At 44.3% G+C, this 16,645-nt stretch overlaps 1 protein-coding gene across 6 annotated transcripts in view; it reads left to right on the top strand.

The window, feature by feature from the left end:
- The window catches only part of SH3GLB1 (SH3 domain containing GRB2 like, endophilin B1), a 479,029-nt gene extending 466,040 nt beyond the window's left edge, over window positions 1–12,989 (top strand). For all 6 annotated transcript variants that reach the window (XM_069641731.1, XM_069641728.1, XM_069641732.1 and 3 more), the window contains one exon: window positions 12,536–12,989. In XM_069641731.1, coding sequence (XP_069497832.1) covers window positions 12,536–12,643 — 108 coding nt within the window. In that variant the 3' untranslated portion in view covers window positions 12,644–12,989. The remainder of the gene's footprint in view (window positions 1–12,535) is intronic.
- Window positions 12,990–16,645: the final 3,656 nt, after the last annotated feature.

Genomic DNA, 16,645 nt, shown 5'->3' with positions numbered 1-16,645 from the left:
GGAATTCAGTTACACTTCCATGTTGTCTTGTGTTTTGAGACTTTCGTCCTCAACAGTTTTCTCGAGCACAATCATGCAAGTCAGCCAAACCTTGTGCGAGGGGACACTTCTGTTTTGGCCATATCTGAGCTCCAAAGGGAAAGCCTTGCATGGACAGAATCAAGGAAGTAATTCTGGAATTACTCCCATTCCCTGCCCGAATTCTGTCACTTTGGCGGTATTGCAAAGGCTGGTGAGGAGTCTCGATGATGATGTGCTCCCACTGGATGAACAGGGGTCAATTTTTCAATGCCCACACAATTGCCAGGAGTGCTGTCTCACAATCGTTGAATTTTTCCTCCAGAGGATAAAGTCCTACTCGCATAGGAGATGACTTTATTGTACTTGTCATGCTTCTGGTATAATACTGCTGTTAAGCACATATTTGAGAACGCTGTCCCCAAGAAGAGCTCCTTGGTTTTGATGGGGTAAGTTAGATAAGGCGCTTGTGAGAGGCTTCTATTTAGTTGTTTCACTGCCTCGGCTTGCTCTGGACCGCACTCCCACTTGACCGCAACCTTTAATAAATGAACTAGGCGTCTCGTGACCTCTGCATAGTCCTCTATGAACTTTCTACTGTCATGAGTCAATCCAAGAAGGCTCCTTAGTTCACGCAGAGTTGTGGGGTCTATAAATTTTAGTAATGCTTCCACCTTTTTCACCTGGGGACAGAGACCCTCGGGTGTGATTTCATTCCCTAAGAAGTTCACGCTGGTCCTACACCACTGCAACTTTTGGAAGGACAGTTTAGGTCTGGCTTCCTTCAACTGGGTCAGAACATGGCAGGGTTCCGCTATGTCTTCCTCCACAGTTGCGCTTTTAATTAGGACATCATCCACATAGGCCAGGTTACCCCTTTCAACCAAGTCGGGCATGGCCTTGTGCAGAAAGATGTTAAATAAATTGCCAGAGTTTATATATCCAAAGGGAGTTTGGGTCCACGTGTACTGCTGCCCCCGAAGGTAAAGGCCAGCTTGTACTGGTCTGCACTACTCACGGGTACTGTCCAGTATCCATTGGTCAGGTCAATGGCGGTATACACCTTTCACCCTTAATTCTGGGCCAGTCCCTGGTCAATGTAGAGAAGAGGCCATCGGGATATCTGGACCAGTTTGTTTAACTCCCTAAGGTCTGCGCATAGTCTCCATTGGCCATTTGGCTTTAGGATCCCCAGTACCGGATTGTTAAAGGTACTGTGGACTGGACGAATTAGCCCACCGGACTTTAGGTTCTTTATGATTTACGTGAATGACTCCATAGACGCGACAGGCAACCAATATTGCTTCACAAATACGGGAGTCATCTCGGGGTTTGTGGGTATGGATGTAGAATGTATCTCAGTGCGACCAGTCTAAGGGGCCAACGCAAAGATTTCTTAAATCTAAAAATGCCTCACTTCAGGTTTTGCTTTTGCTCCTCGGTCTCACAGGCATCAGCGAGGTTGACCCGTTCCTCAACCATCTGCCGAAAGCCTGGAAAGACCTCTGGTTTTGCAATCTCTACGGTATCCTCCAGCTGCATGGAGAGATCTCGGGTTATGGTGTTGGCCTGGACAGGAGGTTTCAGGTAGGAGAGGCAGTCACTGTGGACCTGGAATATCACCTCATCCTCCCTGATGTCACAGGTCACCTCTTCCCCCTGCCCGCCCCCCCGCCCCCTCCTGCAAGGACAGGAAGATTACACCAAGAAATTCCCCCCCCCCACCCCTCTTGCTGGGTGAAGATCTTTTCTGGTGGTAAGTCATTGTCAGTCATTGTGGATCTGTCCCATGATTTAATTCCCTAAGTCAATGGAGAAATCTTGGTCATCAACCGCCATTCCAATAAAGGTGTCTGTGCCAAGAGTGATACTCCTAGGGTCTCTGTTATTCACCAATATGGGAATGGTGTTGTTCTAGTGGTGTCGAGTTCAGACCCAAACGCTGCTGTTGGAGATGATGATTTAAATGTACATAAGCGTCCAGGTTTGGAGTTTCTATCCTCTCTTAATTTTTAGGGAGATTAGGAATTGTCAGGTCAGTCCTGTGATGGTGACCTCTTCTCCAGTTTGAATTTCAACTGCATACGGTAGCAATTGAGCTGACCGAAATGCCTTTTCAGTATTGTCAAAGCCCATGGGGTTTCCGCCCAGCGGGCCCAAACTTTGTAATTAATGCGGTCCAAATTAATTGCGACTCGATTGAGAATGTCACTGCCTAAGTAGAAGGCAGAGGGGACATCATACATAACTCAACAATTATGCTCTATGCTTTTATCACCTATGGACATTTTGAGCATGCACCTGCTAGGCAGGAGATTCTTGGAATTGGGAGTTTCCAGGCCCATTTCCCACTTATCAATCAATTTAAATGTGGGAATGGTCTGATCTTTTGGGAGTTTCCTGAATAATGCTTCACTGATGAAGCGTTTCCCATTATTAAGGCATGCTTTGGCGAGAACAAGCCCCCCCCCCCCTTCATTTACCGGAATGGGGAGGAACAGCTGTTCAGCCTTTTTCTTAATATCACCCAAGCTTTGAGTTTTTTTTTATCACTTTCTATCATGGGATTTGGGTTTTCAAATTGTGGATCAGTATAAAATGTCAGGGTATTTCCTTCCAGTGTGGAGTGCCACTTAGAACTGGAAGGAAGGTTGATTTTTCAGGAATGGAGAAGGGTTCCCATCACCAGTTTATTCTCCTACAGCAAATTACAGTAATGTCAGGGACTTGATTTTTCCTAAAGTGGAACCCAATTTTGTCAGACCACTGCTCAACCATGTGGCATGTGCCCTTTAGACTTACATAGTTGGTGCTCCGTTTTAATTGTATTGGCTGGTTAGTCTGTGTTAGGGAGAATTCTCTGTTAAGGCTAATTTCCCAAACCTTGTGAGTCCCCCAGCACCTTGAGGGTTATTTGGTGGCTCTCCCCCTTCCTGAATTAAGGTGTTCAAATGCTCTTTTGGACAGGAGGGTGGTTTGGGATCCTGTATCCACCAATGCTGAAATTGCACACTGCTGTTGCTCCCGGATGGGGGCATACAACCTACCTTCTTTCTCCTCCACCGGGAAAAGGAAATGGGCATTTTGGGCCAGTTGGGCAGTTAAATTCTCCATTTTGAAATCCGACATTGTGTGACCTTGGGGCAATTTTCTGTGTCGGAATTCGGAAATCTATAAACAAAATGTGGCATTCAGAGATTTGTGGCATTTTGGAATCGCCTTTTTTCCTTGATTCTGTGCTGTCTCCCTTTTGCCAGAGACAGTCACTTGAACCGGTTTGGGGGGAGGGGGGGATCCCGCATTCATTTCTGGGTTCTAAAGATGACTTTTCTGGGGTTCAGGGGTAGGCGGTTCTAGGTCAGTCCCCATTAATACCCAGTCTGAGTTATGTTCTTTGGGACCTATTTTTTTTTGGGAGGAATCCCCCCATACTTGAAAAAGAATACTTTCTTCCCAGAATCCCCCAAGGATTCTTCCCTTTCAAACTGGATGACGCGGACTTCCTCCCCAAAAGGGGTCTTCTTGATCACTGTGTTTCTCCTACTTACCGTCTGTTCCCTAGGTTGCAGCTTTCCAGGCGTAGGAGATTTGGGTTTGAGAGTAAGGAGGGTTGTTCTGAATGTTGGGCTTTTTCAGGGTACCGGGGGAAGAAGCTCAAACTAGAGGGTGGAAGATTACTGCCCTCCTGAGAGAAGTTTGGAGAGACATTCCCTGGGGCCGTACTCACCGGGTTGGATCCCTCCAACCCCGAGCCGGGGGAGTCCATATGTATCCCAAGATGGGTCTATTTCCCTTATTTCTTGAGCTCATGTAGGTGTCAGTCAGGTGACACATTTGTGGTGTACCCTGCCTGGCTACCACCTGTTTGGGACTGGTTAGAGGGTCTTCTCTGGTTTGGTTGGTTAATGGGAGGTGTATTTTTAGGCCCCCTCATTTCTAGGTCCAAAATGGGGGTAATCTTCACTTCCACCACCTTTGCAGCAGCAGGGGTGTTTAATTGGTTTGGTATTTTGGGGGGAATTCTTAAATTCTACTGGCTTTTGGACCTCATAGATCCGGGTAGCTTGTTCTACTACCCAGTCCAGGGTCCTTTCATTGTGGAAGTCCCTAACCAGCTGCGTCATAATGTACTTGGGGAGTGCATGGAAATGGGTATTGATAAACTCCCTACTGTTTGTGTGTACCCGCCTATTGGTTTTAGCAAATGCCCGCTTCAATTCTTGGACAAATTCTCTTGGGGCCTAATCCTCTCCGCACTGCAGGTTGTAGGCCGCCTTGCGAGCCTCCTAGGGTTTTCGGTGCATGGAGAAATGCTTCAAGATGGCCGCCTTGCGGGTAGACCACCCTGAATGATTCTGATATTCCAGCTCAGCAAAGAAGCAGGTGTATTCTGGGGGGGTAGGTCCATTTGGCAAACTCTATAGAATAGAATTCTGGTCATTTTTAATGCCAAATGACATCTGGTCATACAGCTCCAGATGCTCCCAGACTGAGTACTTGTCATGACGTTTCGAATGGTTTTTATTTGTCTAATGGGGTCTTTTACCAAAGTGTTTTTGTTTGGCAATCTTCTTTTACCGCTGCACCTGAGTCCATTCGCCCTCAGGCTCAGAGCTGCTGCTTTTTGAGGTCCCATCCCTATCCTCTAGGTGCTCCCTGTTTCTTAGAGACCGAGTCTCTCCCAGAATGATTGGGCCTAGTCTCTTCTCCCCTGTTGTATTGTGGGCTCTCTGGGTCACTTCCCTTGGACTCTCTCTTTCGCACAATGGAGTACTCATCTAACTTCTTCCTCCTTCCAGTGTTGGTGACCTATTCCCTCACCACCACCTCCCTGATTGGGTAGAGGTTTTCAGGATTCTCTTTTGAGGCCTAAACTCGGACTCCTTTTTATCTGCAAAGTGGACCAGGCGGTCCATTTGTAGCTTATGTTTCTGCCAGTCTAACTCCCTGATCTTCTCTTCATAGGAGGAGTCCTGGTCCGATACATTGGCAACAATATTTTAAAACCTAAACAGGGAGGCACGTCCATCAATCATGCTAGGCCTAATTGCGTCCAGGTGCCTCACGTTTCCTGGTTCTTGTGAATTTGTATACATGAAGTTAGCAGTGCCTTGTGCATATAGGGTGGTAAGTTGGATTGAGGCCCTTGGTATGGAGGGCATCACACTGGGATGAGGGGTTGCCCCGCCACTCTCTAACTGTTCAGAGTTCCTCAATTCCTTATTAAATCTAGCACACTCTTTTTCTAACCTCACGTTTCTCTTTCTCAGCCCCTATTTCTTGATAGTATGCAAAGGCCTGAGCCTTGTGCTCTGCCCTCAAGGCTTGACTGACTTCTATGACCTTCCCTTGTGCTACTACTTGGCCCTAGAGTCCCCTGATCTCATCACAAAGGGCCTCATTTTCTTTCTGTGCTTCTTGTATTGTCTGGGAGTACGCAGACCATTTCTGTTGCAGGAGATGCATCTACTCTAGATCACATTCTATTTGTCTTATGTACCCCATTAATTTTTCATTCTCTAATTTTAGGTTAGTCAGTTCCTTAAGACATGACTCTCTTCTCCAGGTCTGTTTTTAATTTGCACACTTCCTGGTATAGGGCATCTTTTTCCTTATAGTGTGCCATTCAGTTCACTAAGGTTCTCTCTCTGTTTTTATAGCGCTCAACTTCCGGCACTCCTGGTCAGATTCCTCTTGGGAATGGACCTCTTTAATAATTAACTTGCTATTCTCCTCTTCCAGTTGCTTAATCTGCTTTTAAAGAGTGCCCATGTCCTCTAAGCAGATTTGATTGCATGTCACTTGTTGACTCCATTTTAATTGAGACTCTTTCAGGGAGTCAACCCTTTTTTGGCACTCCTCTTTTAGTGCAGATAATTGGTATTCTCGTTATGAATTGGTTTGTTGCTTTACTGCCAACTCATCCTTTAGCTGCTGAATGGGATTTCCTAATTCTAACTCTTGAGTTTTGGCTCTCTCGCACTTTCTCTTCCAATTGCCTCTACTCCCCTTTTAATTGCTCCAACAACTCGGATTGATTCTGCCCGGAAGTTACTCGCCTGGTACCTTTCTTCCATGACGATCATGTGGAAGTACATGTGTGCAGTGAGTTGGACCATCTTAATTTGTTCATCTTTGATGTTTTGCGTCATATCGAACTCTGTCAGGGCTTGAAGTAACAGGCTGCTGTCCTGCCACTCATCCATATTTATAGAGATCACCTGTTACATCATACTAGATAGCCAGGCTTCATGTTTTTGTTCTGCCCATTCCCTTTTAATGAACAATTTGGATAGGAAGTGTCTAGCCATGTTAATTTCCACAGTGCTTATTGTGAAGTGTTCTACTGCTGACGGGTTATCTATGCATGGACAAAATATCCACCCTGCTCCTACCTAGTTTATGGTTACAGTATTTTATTTTGTGACACAGCCCTGATACCTAGGGTACAAGTTTTTGGATGGCGCCTTTACTATGCAACCCAGCTTTCTCGCCACTAAAAGTAACCCTACCTTCAATCGTTTAGTCTGCTGTGTTGCACTGTCACAGGTGAAAACTCTTAACATCAATCACGACACAAGCCCCCACTTTGTCAGGGTTTTATTGCACGGCATACTCCAACCAGGTACTCCTTCCCCGCCAATGAATGTGGCGTACAATAAAGCGCTTATTAAATGTTTAATTTTTAATTTTTTTTTTTTTTTTAGTATTCCTCCAACTCGTCTCGCACCCATCCTCCACAAACACCCCGTGTCACAATGAACTAGGAACCATGACGGTGTGTAGCAATAAGATATTTATAAATTTTATTTTTGATTTAATGGAAAAGGAAAATGGTCAACAAACAGCAGCCAATAACAAATGCAATAGCCTACCTAGAGCGACCAAGTGGAAATGGGTTGTTACTCTCACTTTTGTTATAAACCGGGAAATAAAATCAGGTTGAAATAGACAGTTGCACTCGCTTTTGTTTTAATGACAAAACAGGAAAATACGATCAGGTTGAAGGTGATGGCGCCATGGTTTAGCACTCCCTCTTGCAACACTCGCCCCCAAAATATCAATTAAACTTGATTCCTTTGAATGGAAGGCAGTGGCAAGGAGTAGGAATAAAGAGAGAAAATCTGATTTGGGGTAAAGCCCATACTCCCCAGATGAGAAACCAACAAAGAAAGTGAAACCAAGTTTTTGGAGCAAAATGGCAGAATGGGATTTTGATTCTTACAACTGCTAGGGGACAGAATGAAATGAAATTCAAATTGCTTACACTTTGGGAGATAGGGAAAGTTTAGAGTACACTAATCGGCACACCAGGGCAAAAATAGAAATGAAATGGGGAAAATCAGTTTTGGAAGAAAGCAAATGCAAAGGGAAAATACAGTGGAAAATGGACATTTGTTTACACTAGGTTTACAAGCTCAGTGAAGGGGTTTATTTTACAATAGTGAAATCTGTTTTCAAGGACAAAGGCACATAACAGGTAGACTTCTCTGTAAAGGGATTGCTCTCAATAGAACCACGATTTGGGGGTGTAATAGGACAGATCCAAATGGGAATTTTAGTAATGCACAAAATACACAGAGAAATTCGTTTTTCAGTTACAAGGAGACTAATTATTTTGAGGCAACAATTTAATTACCATAATAATTAGAAGAAACACCAGGGACAAGAGGGTTGATTTCAACAATCTTGAGCCGTGAATTTCAAATAGGGGAATTCATTGATTTACTTAAGAGAAAAAAATACTAAGGATTTATGCAGACAACTGAGAGGTTTACCAAAGGAAGATATGCTAACCGACACAGGCTAATGGCAGATTCTTCTATGGGAAGGTGACTGAATTACACTGACAATTTGGGGTTTTCAATGGGGGTTTCAATGGGATTTTCAATGGTGGAAATATTGGCTGCAATGTTACAAAATGAAGGGCTTAGGCAATTTAGGGCTGGGGTTGTTTGCTACTTACAAAGTAAGCCTTAGTTTGATAGTCTGGAAAGCCAGCTGTACCTCCAGGCACTCTGGACAGCTAGGGCAAGGGGTCTGGTGACTGCACTCTCCAAGATGGTACAGTTCCACAGCCTTTTCTCTGTCCTTCTCCTGTCTCCCGTTTCTTGTGTCCATCTGTCTTAGTACAGTCCCCCTTCTATAGCACAAATGACATCACTACTTTACAATCTAGGGGGAGTACACTGTAATTATCCCTACTGCTTGGATAGGACAGCTTACCATTCCTCTCTCCGCCCCCTGGCATGATTGGTTCAAGGGAAGAGAGCACCATCTGTCTATCTGCATTTATTACACTGCTTTGTACTCATCTCAACATTTTGGCAAAAACCTAGTTATGTATCCTAACCTCCTAATTCTACTAGCCCCTGCCATATGAACTAGAAATGTGGTTTTAGTTGGTCATAGGGAGTTAGGTAAGCCGATCACCAAATCTGTATGATGTAGCATGGCCCGGTGGCACATTTTAGTCCTTTTCATAAAATGTACACGTTATAAATCTGCAAATGATCAAGCATGTTCATAATTTCATTTCCCATCTTTCCACCAACTGTCATTTGTCCCATTTTTAGATCAGCCAGAACACTAGTCTAACTGGCCATTTCAGTCCCCAAAGTCCTAGGAAAATGCAATTTATCTCTTAAAATCTGTCTGCAAATTACATGAAAAGATATCATAAAACTAAATGAATTCTTATTCTGAGTGCTGCGGGGAAAAAAAATGGAATCAGTCTTTTAATGCCACTTGGGAGTGTCTTGTTCCACCTGTGGGAGGGGCACTTCATCCCCCTCAGCCATCTGTTCACCTGGGTCAGCATGTGACCAGAGGGTTTTTATTAGTCCCTTTGAACTTTGCAGTTTGCTCTTTGAGCTGGGTGCAGGAAGGACTCAACTTCCGGGTCAAGCGTTAGCCACACTTAGCCTCCTTTGATATCTCTGGGCTCCTGCCTTCAAGTCTGGCAGAGCAGGGAATTGACGCCCTCAGCAGCATCACATTCTATTGCGGGATGGTTCACTGGTAGGTGCGACTTCCAGTTGGAAGCAGGGCTTTTAATTGTAAAGTTCCCTACCTTAGCCCGAACAGTTTTTTCCGGTAGTAAGTGTCTCTTCAAAGGTGACTGCAGTCTTGTGGGTGGAACCATAATGTACATTGCATTGGTCAACCCCCCACAGCATATTTCCCTGATATTTTCTGTGCGAGCAGTGCTATCTTTTCAATGTAGCTTTTTAAAGCCGGTTTTTCTTTTCAAACGTGTGCAAGCCGTTTTTGCGTCTGTTTAAAATCCTGTCTTGCAGGTCTGAGGATTCTTTGATTTCTGCTTTTTGAGCATGTTTGCATTTGCTGTTGGTCCACTGATAATTAGGGGTAGGCCCCCTTCCACATGGTTCTTTAATTTGACATGAAGAAAAGGCAAGCCATTTTTCGGTTGCAGTGTTTAAAGGGCTGCTGTTCAAGTGAAAGCGAAAGCAAAGCTGTTTCTGATTCTAGTGTTGAAATTCTTGTCCCTCATGTGAATTAAAGTAACGCATGTCCGTTTTGGATGCAGTCTATAACTTCTTGTAATTCAGGTGAAATAAAAGAAAAGCAAGGCTGTTTTTGGGTTGTAGAGTGCTCCAGATAAGATTTTAAAATGGGAGTATTTTACTCTCTATTTTTAAACTTTGAGAGTAAATGTGATTTTAAGAGAGTAAAAATGACTTTTCTCCTTCGCAAGAGTAAAATGTATGCGACATCCACCCGACGTGTGAAAAAATGTGTTTGCAGAAAGCTGCCGCATAGTAATGATTTCCATTGTGACAGAATGCACCTTTCATTATTTCTGGCCATTTGAACTCTCCTGTATATATTTAAATGTGCAAATCACAAAAACCTAGCCAATTATATAGTAAACCATACATTAATGTGTATTGTGTGTTTTGAGATTCGATAGCGGAATTGTCTTTTGATGTTTAATGAAAGACCTAATTTCCTGGAGCTATTACTACCTAATGGTATGATACAAAAGTGCAGAGAGGCAAGGACTCCATGCTAAATTCTATATCTAATCTAGTGGTCAAATGGTTATTTATATAGCTCTTTTGGCAAAGCGCTGTACATAGAACATATTTATCACAATTACCACCAAACCAAAGTTGGTACTCCTTTATCGACCTCGAAAGGATGAAAGGCTGAGTTGGACTTGCCGTGTTTGGAACCCGCAACTCGGAGATCACACAGATTGCAGCAACGAGTGCTCAACCGGCTGAACTATCTTATTGGCTAACATCCTTCAGAGGTTGGTTAACTGAGTATCGACTGAGGTATAATGATCACAGCACCTAGATGTCTGACGAACCATTCATGAAGCGCTACATAAAGTTAAAAACCTATCTGGATCATCACAGGGACAGGTTTTGCTAAGTTTCTATTTCAATTTCCAATGTAACTTTGATTTGTTTTTGAACAGCGCTTGTACTTTCTTGAGAGTCAGGTTTTGGATGTTTTATTAGTAGTCTTGAAGATTTGAGGAGGCTAAAACACCTGTGATCAGTGTAATGACAATTATTCAGCCTTGCGCAAAGACTCTACTGCCACTAACCATTTATAGTGATGTAAACTAGACTGTGCATAGTCATCCTTTTACACACTGTTTTTATTAAACTGTAAATTAGAAGTGGAAAAATGTTCTGCCTCTGCATGATTATGCACACAGCACCGGAACTCTGAAAAATGCAATTGTGCAATATTGGTTTGTTTTCACAGGGGAAAAAAAGCCTAACTTGCACACAAAAAAAAGAAATCTCAATTGCAACTTAGTTTTCCATCTTATTCATTATACAATCCTAAAATTCTAAGAAAACATGCACAGTGCTTCTTTAGCTGAATGGAAAGAAACCATTCCTTTTATCAGTGTGCAGTTTATTTTTTTTGAAAGACTTCAGAGAAATACATTCTATTTCAGAGGTGGCTTGCAATTACATCCATATAGATAAAAATCACAAGAAGCCTTCTGGTTTCTGTCAAGTAACCTGACCTTTGCACTGCCCTCCGCTCTAAACCTGTGTGTAAATGTACCCAGGAAAATAATAAAGCTGGCGTATTTACAAGATTTTCATGCGTAAAAAGGCCTGGTACTTGCCTTATCTGGAGCCCCCGAATGTTCAAATACTTGCGACTCATGTAAAATAAAAGCAAACCTGTCTGTTTTTGGTGGCAGTGTTTAAATGCAGCTTTTCAGTTGCAAGGGATTTCTGTTTAGGGCCTTTAAATGCACCCCACAGGATGCATGAACTTCTTTCCTTTTCATTTTTAGCTTAGGCTTTTAAGTGGTGCTTAAGCACCACCTATAAGCCGAAATAAATGCATTGGAGGACAGGTAGAGGAGGGAGATGGCATATGAGTAGGGACACACATTGTATGGGTGTTTTTGTTATTTACCCACCCCTTCACTGCTCGTGGCCAAGCTAATACCTATGGCCATTCCCACCTACCCCCTCCCAAAACACATCCTCCTGGGATCTCTGAGCTTGTTTTACCAAGCAGTAGCATCAAGTGTTAGCCTGCCACTGTTCTATCTAATCATGCACTGACGTCCTTTTAAAAACAAGCAACGACAAAGCCAACAGTTTTGACTCTGGGTATTCGATGGGCATTTGCCAGGTACGGACATCGTATGCCCAGGTAAACACTCAATTTTTCAGCTGATGCGATATTATGGCCATGTAATACCATTATACCAGTTTTTAGCAAATGCCTATCTAAGCTTTCACAAAGGCTCAAACTGTTGTTTTTGCCAATGCTTGTTTCCATATATAGTGGACTGTCTTGTTCTGCGTAGCTATTGGTTGGAAATTAGATCCTTTATTGTAGAGAGATTGGACTAGTCCATCTCCAACAAACCTGCGTCTAACCTTTTGGGCTAAATGCCTGAAGAGTTAAATGATGAGATCCTTGGCGCTTGTTTCTGTTCTACTGTTGACAGCAGCAATGTGGTGTATTTTTCCAGCTATGGTGAAGTTCAGATGAAGATGTGGCTTTCCAGAATTTGGCAGTTTGTAACATTGGAAGAAATCGCCTATTGTATCCACAATACCACATCGCACATGTACACCACAGGGTGTCACTCTCTGGATGTTGCTGCAAATGACAGCACCGGGCTTGTGTGTCGCAAGAAGATAAAAGGCAAGGTCAACTGCAAGAATGTTTGAATATGACTCCTTCTTTATGGCTATCACTATGATGCTGTTGGTTTTATTTACCTTTAATAAGAAGGCGGAGTGGCGCACAAGTGAGTGAAGAATGGGTTAAAGTGCCAACATATCTCCATGAGTGAATATGTATTTTACTTTTACTTTTGCTTTGTTTCTCTCCTACAAATTGTTTGAAAAAGGTTTTCCCTAGATGCACCCAAAGATACATTTACACTGCCCTCATCAATTCACCTTCTCTTGATCACCGACAAGTTGCATATATGTGTATTATGAAATGTGCATTATTGTTTACATCTTGACGCTTATTATTTGTTTATTTGTAGGTGATAACTGTTTACAGCTTACCTGGCATGGATTCCGATTGGCTGATGGGCGAAAGGGGCAATCAGACTGGAAAAGTGCCAATTACATATTTAGAGCTGCTGAATTAAGACTGTACTTTATTAAAACGTGCCAGTTCTGGCGAAACCATATTTATATGCAATTAACTTTATAAAGCAGAAAGTGTCTTCCATGTTGTAAAAAAAAAATATACAGGCCAATGATGTTGCTGCCAAGACCATTGCATGGTTTATACTCCAACTTCACATTTAACTTTTGTTGAGAGCTTTTACTTTGTGCCAAGAATGTGTGTTTTGCTACCAGTCTGTATCCCCTTTATAATTCCAGTCTCCCTTTCAGTGAGCTGTATTGGAAGTGGGAGCCTCTGTTTTCTACTGAATTTTGTCATTAACGGCAAGCTTTTTTTGTGTAAAATAAATGTATTGTAACTTACAAGTTGAAATCTTTACTAAGTACTATCTGGCATACACTCTTTATGGCAGCCAATATATTTGTGAAAGCTGCTTCTTGACACTTCTTACTGTATAGCCTATTCTTTTAATGCATTGTGCAAATGAATGAGAATGCAGACCGTGCATCCATATTGCTCACAAAAAGGTGTATTTGCTTTTTCATCGCCAAGTTTGTATGTATTTGAGATAGTGTATAGCACAGCCCACGTCACAATGCTCAGCTTTGGCTAATTATAGGAGCTAAAAATGTTGTAACGGTTGTTAACAAAAGGGCAGGAAGAAAAAAGTACTTGTACGTCAAGTCCCCTTTCCTTTAAACTCTTCGACACTGCATGGAAAGGTGCCAGAAGCGGATCCTGTTGCTAAGCAGCATTTAAATAAAACTTTCCAGGAAGTGGTAGCACGCCTTAGCCATACCCCAACACAGCACCTCCTCTGCCCACCCAACCATTGCTTCCATTCTGTTTTTCTCATGCTTAATGGGTTGAAACACTGTGTGGGTTGTCTTCAGTTTTCCCTCCACCAACCTACACAACCTTTGCCTATTGTCCCTGAAAGCATCACATGTTTGGCGCTTGTCCAACGCATTTGACTTGTTTTTGTTTGGTCTCTTCTCCGCAGGTGAGCAGTATCATGAGGCCTTTGGAGAGCCTCTGCACAAACTTTGTTGCATCTGGAGTTTAGAGCAAGAACAAGATAAGTGTGCGCCTTGGCAGGCTGGAGGGGCACTCCGTCTCCAGTTTCACCCCATGTGAACGGGGTCAGACACTCTCTCCCACTTGCTAAAGAGGGGCATGCCTGACTCTGTTGGATGTCCTGCAGGGGACCTGCTGATGCACCGTATAACATGCACATCCATGGGTCCCCGACCCAGTCGGGATTCCTCTCCTTACTGTGCAAGCGCTCCACCCAGACCTCGCACATATTCAACGGAACATCAGCCTGGAGGGAGCTTTCTACTCCTGTGTACTTCATACCTGTTTAAAGGAACTGCACAGGGTGGGGTAGAACATCCTTATGAGGATTAGATAATCACTCACTCTGTCTCCTTTTCTTCGAACAGAGAGATCAATGGCACTAAACCACAGACAAAATAGTACTAAAAACATATCTTACCCCATTTTTTCAGGAGAGTGCTCTGGCGGAATTCCTCCTGCACCATGCGCTCTTGAGCCTCTACCCAAGCACACACACATACCCTTTGATAGACCTACATCATACCTGATAATGACAGAAATACGCATTTCGAAGGGATTGTGTCCTCCGACGTATTCCTTATCTAAGATATCTCTTTCCAGCTTTGCTGGCCTCGGAAATTTTTTCTCTAGAGGGCGCTGCGCGTCGACATCCGTCGAGTCGATGTCCCTCGACAGCCGCCGTATCGACGTCATCATGCCTATAAAGGCCGCGCGCAGCGTCCGTTGCTCAGTTCCGTTTTTCCGCGCTTACTCAGTGCCTCGGAATATCGTTGCTCAGTTTCGTAGAGAATTATTCCAATTTCCTCGAGATATTCGATCCATACTCGATGGCTTCCTCGTCTGAACCGACGACCCCTCGGTCCGGCTTTAAAAAATGCTGAGACTGTGGAAAAAAGATGTCGCTGACTGACCCTCACAGGGTCTGTCTGTGGTGTTTGGGAGCTGAACACCATTGTTCGGAGTGCGAGGACTGTATGTCCATGACAGCTAAGGCCCTGAAGGAGCGTAGGGGGAAGCTGGAAAAAGGTAAGACTTCTAAAGCTTCTTCCTCGACGAAGTCGAGACATTCGTCTCCTCGTCACCATTCGCGCTCCAGGTCTCGAAGCGGGTCCCATCACTCCTCGAGATCGAAGCACTCGAAAAGGAGACGCCGAAGATCTCCCTTCTTCGTCCTCCTCTTCCTCTGTTTCACCTAAGAGAATCCCTTGCCCCACGAAACATAGTTCCTGGGCTGAATGGGCGGAATTCCGAAAAAATATGATGAGCGTCTTCGAGAAAGCGGCCTCGACCCCCTCGAAGACTGCCGAGAGCGATGCTCTGGTCGAAAGACCCGAAGGTCCAAAACGCAGCGAGTCGCAGTACCCGGCGAAGGAAGCTTCTCGAGCGCGTCACGAACCCTCGAGTAAAGCAAAGACCTCGAATCCTTCTTCGAAGGTGCCGTCGACGAAGGTTCCGCCGAGGTCGGTGTCTTCGACGCCGTTGTCGAAGGGACCTTCGACACACGGGTCTGTCGACTCGACGCCATCCTCAACACCGGCGTCGACGCCAAGGAAAGTCACGGTTGCGGCGCACCCAGTGGCTATTCCCAGGTCTTCGATGACGATGTCGTCGAGATCCTCAAGCAGAATTCCAATTCTATCGAGGACCTCGAGGCCTCCACCTTTGTTTTCGACACCACGTTCGAAGCCTTCGGCGTCAACGACATCGACGTTTTCGAGGCCGATTACAACAAGTTTGACACCCTCTGCCTTGGAGATGGGTTTCACACCCTTTGTGAGTTCAGACCAATTGAGAACAATGTCCTCAATTATGGAAGAGGGAGAACTATCTGACCAAGAAGAGACATTTGAGTTGCAGGGATCTGCAACCCCAGTTCAAGCGGAGTTATCCTCAGAGGAACGCAGATTAAAGGAACTCCATGATTCCTTACATCTGCTTACAAACTTACAAGTGGTTTAGACACTTCCCCAGAGGTGGAGTTTGCTAGGCCAGACCCGGGGGAGCATGCTGAAACCCCTTATAGAGCCTTAATGGCCAGGATCACAGAATTTATGGGGTGGTCAACACCTTCACAGGCTTTCCAACAGGATGACCTCATGGATATTCTTGATAAAGGTCCATAGGAGATCCTGTAGTACCTTTTCATAAAGCTCTTCAAAGAAAAATCATGACGAACTGGGAAACCCCAGATGTCGTCCCGGCAGTAAATAAAAAACTGTCTACTAAATACAGGGTATCTTCTGCAGACCCAGAGTTTTTGTCCAAACACCCATCCCCAGAAAGTCTGGTGGTGCAGGCAGCATCTTCTACTGACATCAAGACTGCTTACCCTACCGTCCCACAGGACAGGGACGATAAAAAATACAATGCTATGGCTAAGAAAGTCTTTTCGGCATGTAGCATGGCGTTAAAATCTATTAATGCTACTTGCACCCTTGCTAGATTTAGCCATACACTTTGGGAGTGTGCTTCTACAGCGGCTGACTGCATCCCGGAGGGAGAAGAAAGGGAGGCGTTCCTAAATATCAAAAAGGACGGTAAAGACGCTATGTGCGAATCCCTCCAGATGGGCATTGATTCGGCTGACAGTATCAGCAGAGCAATGGCGGCAAGTACAACAACCAGGAGATTTGCTTGGTTGAGAAAGTCTGGTTTTGCCCAGATGTGCAAGCCAGGCTCTTGAATATGCCATTTGATGGCTCTTCTTTGTTTGGGAAAAAGGCGGATGACAGTTTAGAAAAACTGCAAACATCAAAGGCAGCAGCAAAATCCCTAAGCGCTGCAATCCATCAGACACCTTTTCGTCCCACAGGAACCTCTGCGAGAGGCAAGTCCTTTCGCTTCTACTCCGCATTCGGAAGAGGTAGAGGACGATCGGGTCAAAGGGGACAAAGAAGAACTACCCGAGGTGGACGGGGTAGATATTCAAAAGCTGCAGCAA

This window comes from Ambystoma mexicanum, chromosome 1q (assembly GCF_040938575.1).
Source record: "Ambystoma mexicanum isolate Mex_15411 chromosome 1q, UKY_AmexF1_1, whole genome shotgun sequence".
Classification (NCBI taxonomy): domain Eukaryota; kingdom Metazoa; phylum Chordata; class Amphibia; order Caudata; family Ambystomatidae; genus Ambystoma; species Ambystoma mexicanum.
The sequence above is the reverse complement of the archived record's forward strand: the minus strand, read 5'-3'. Positions and strand labels throughout refer to the sequence as shown.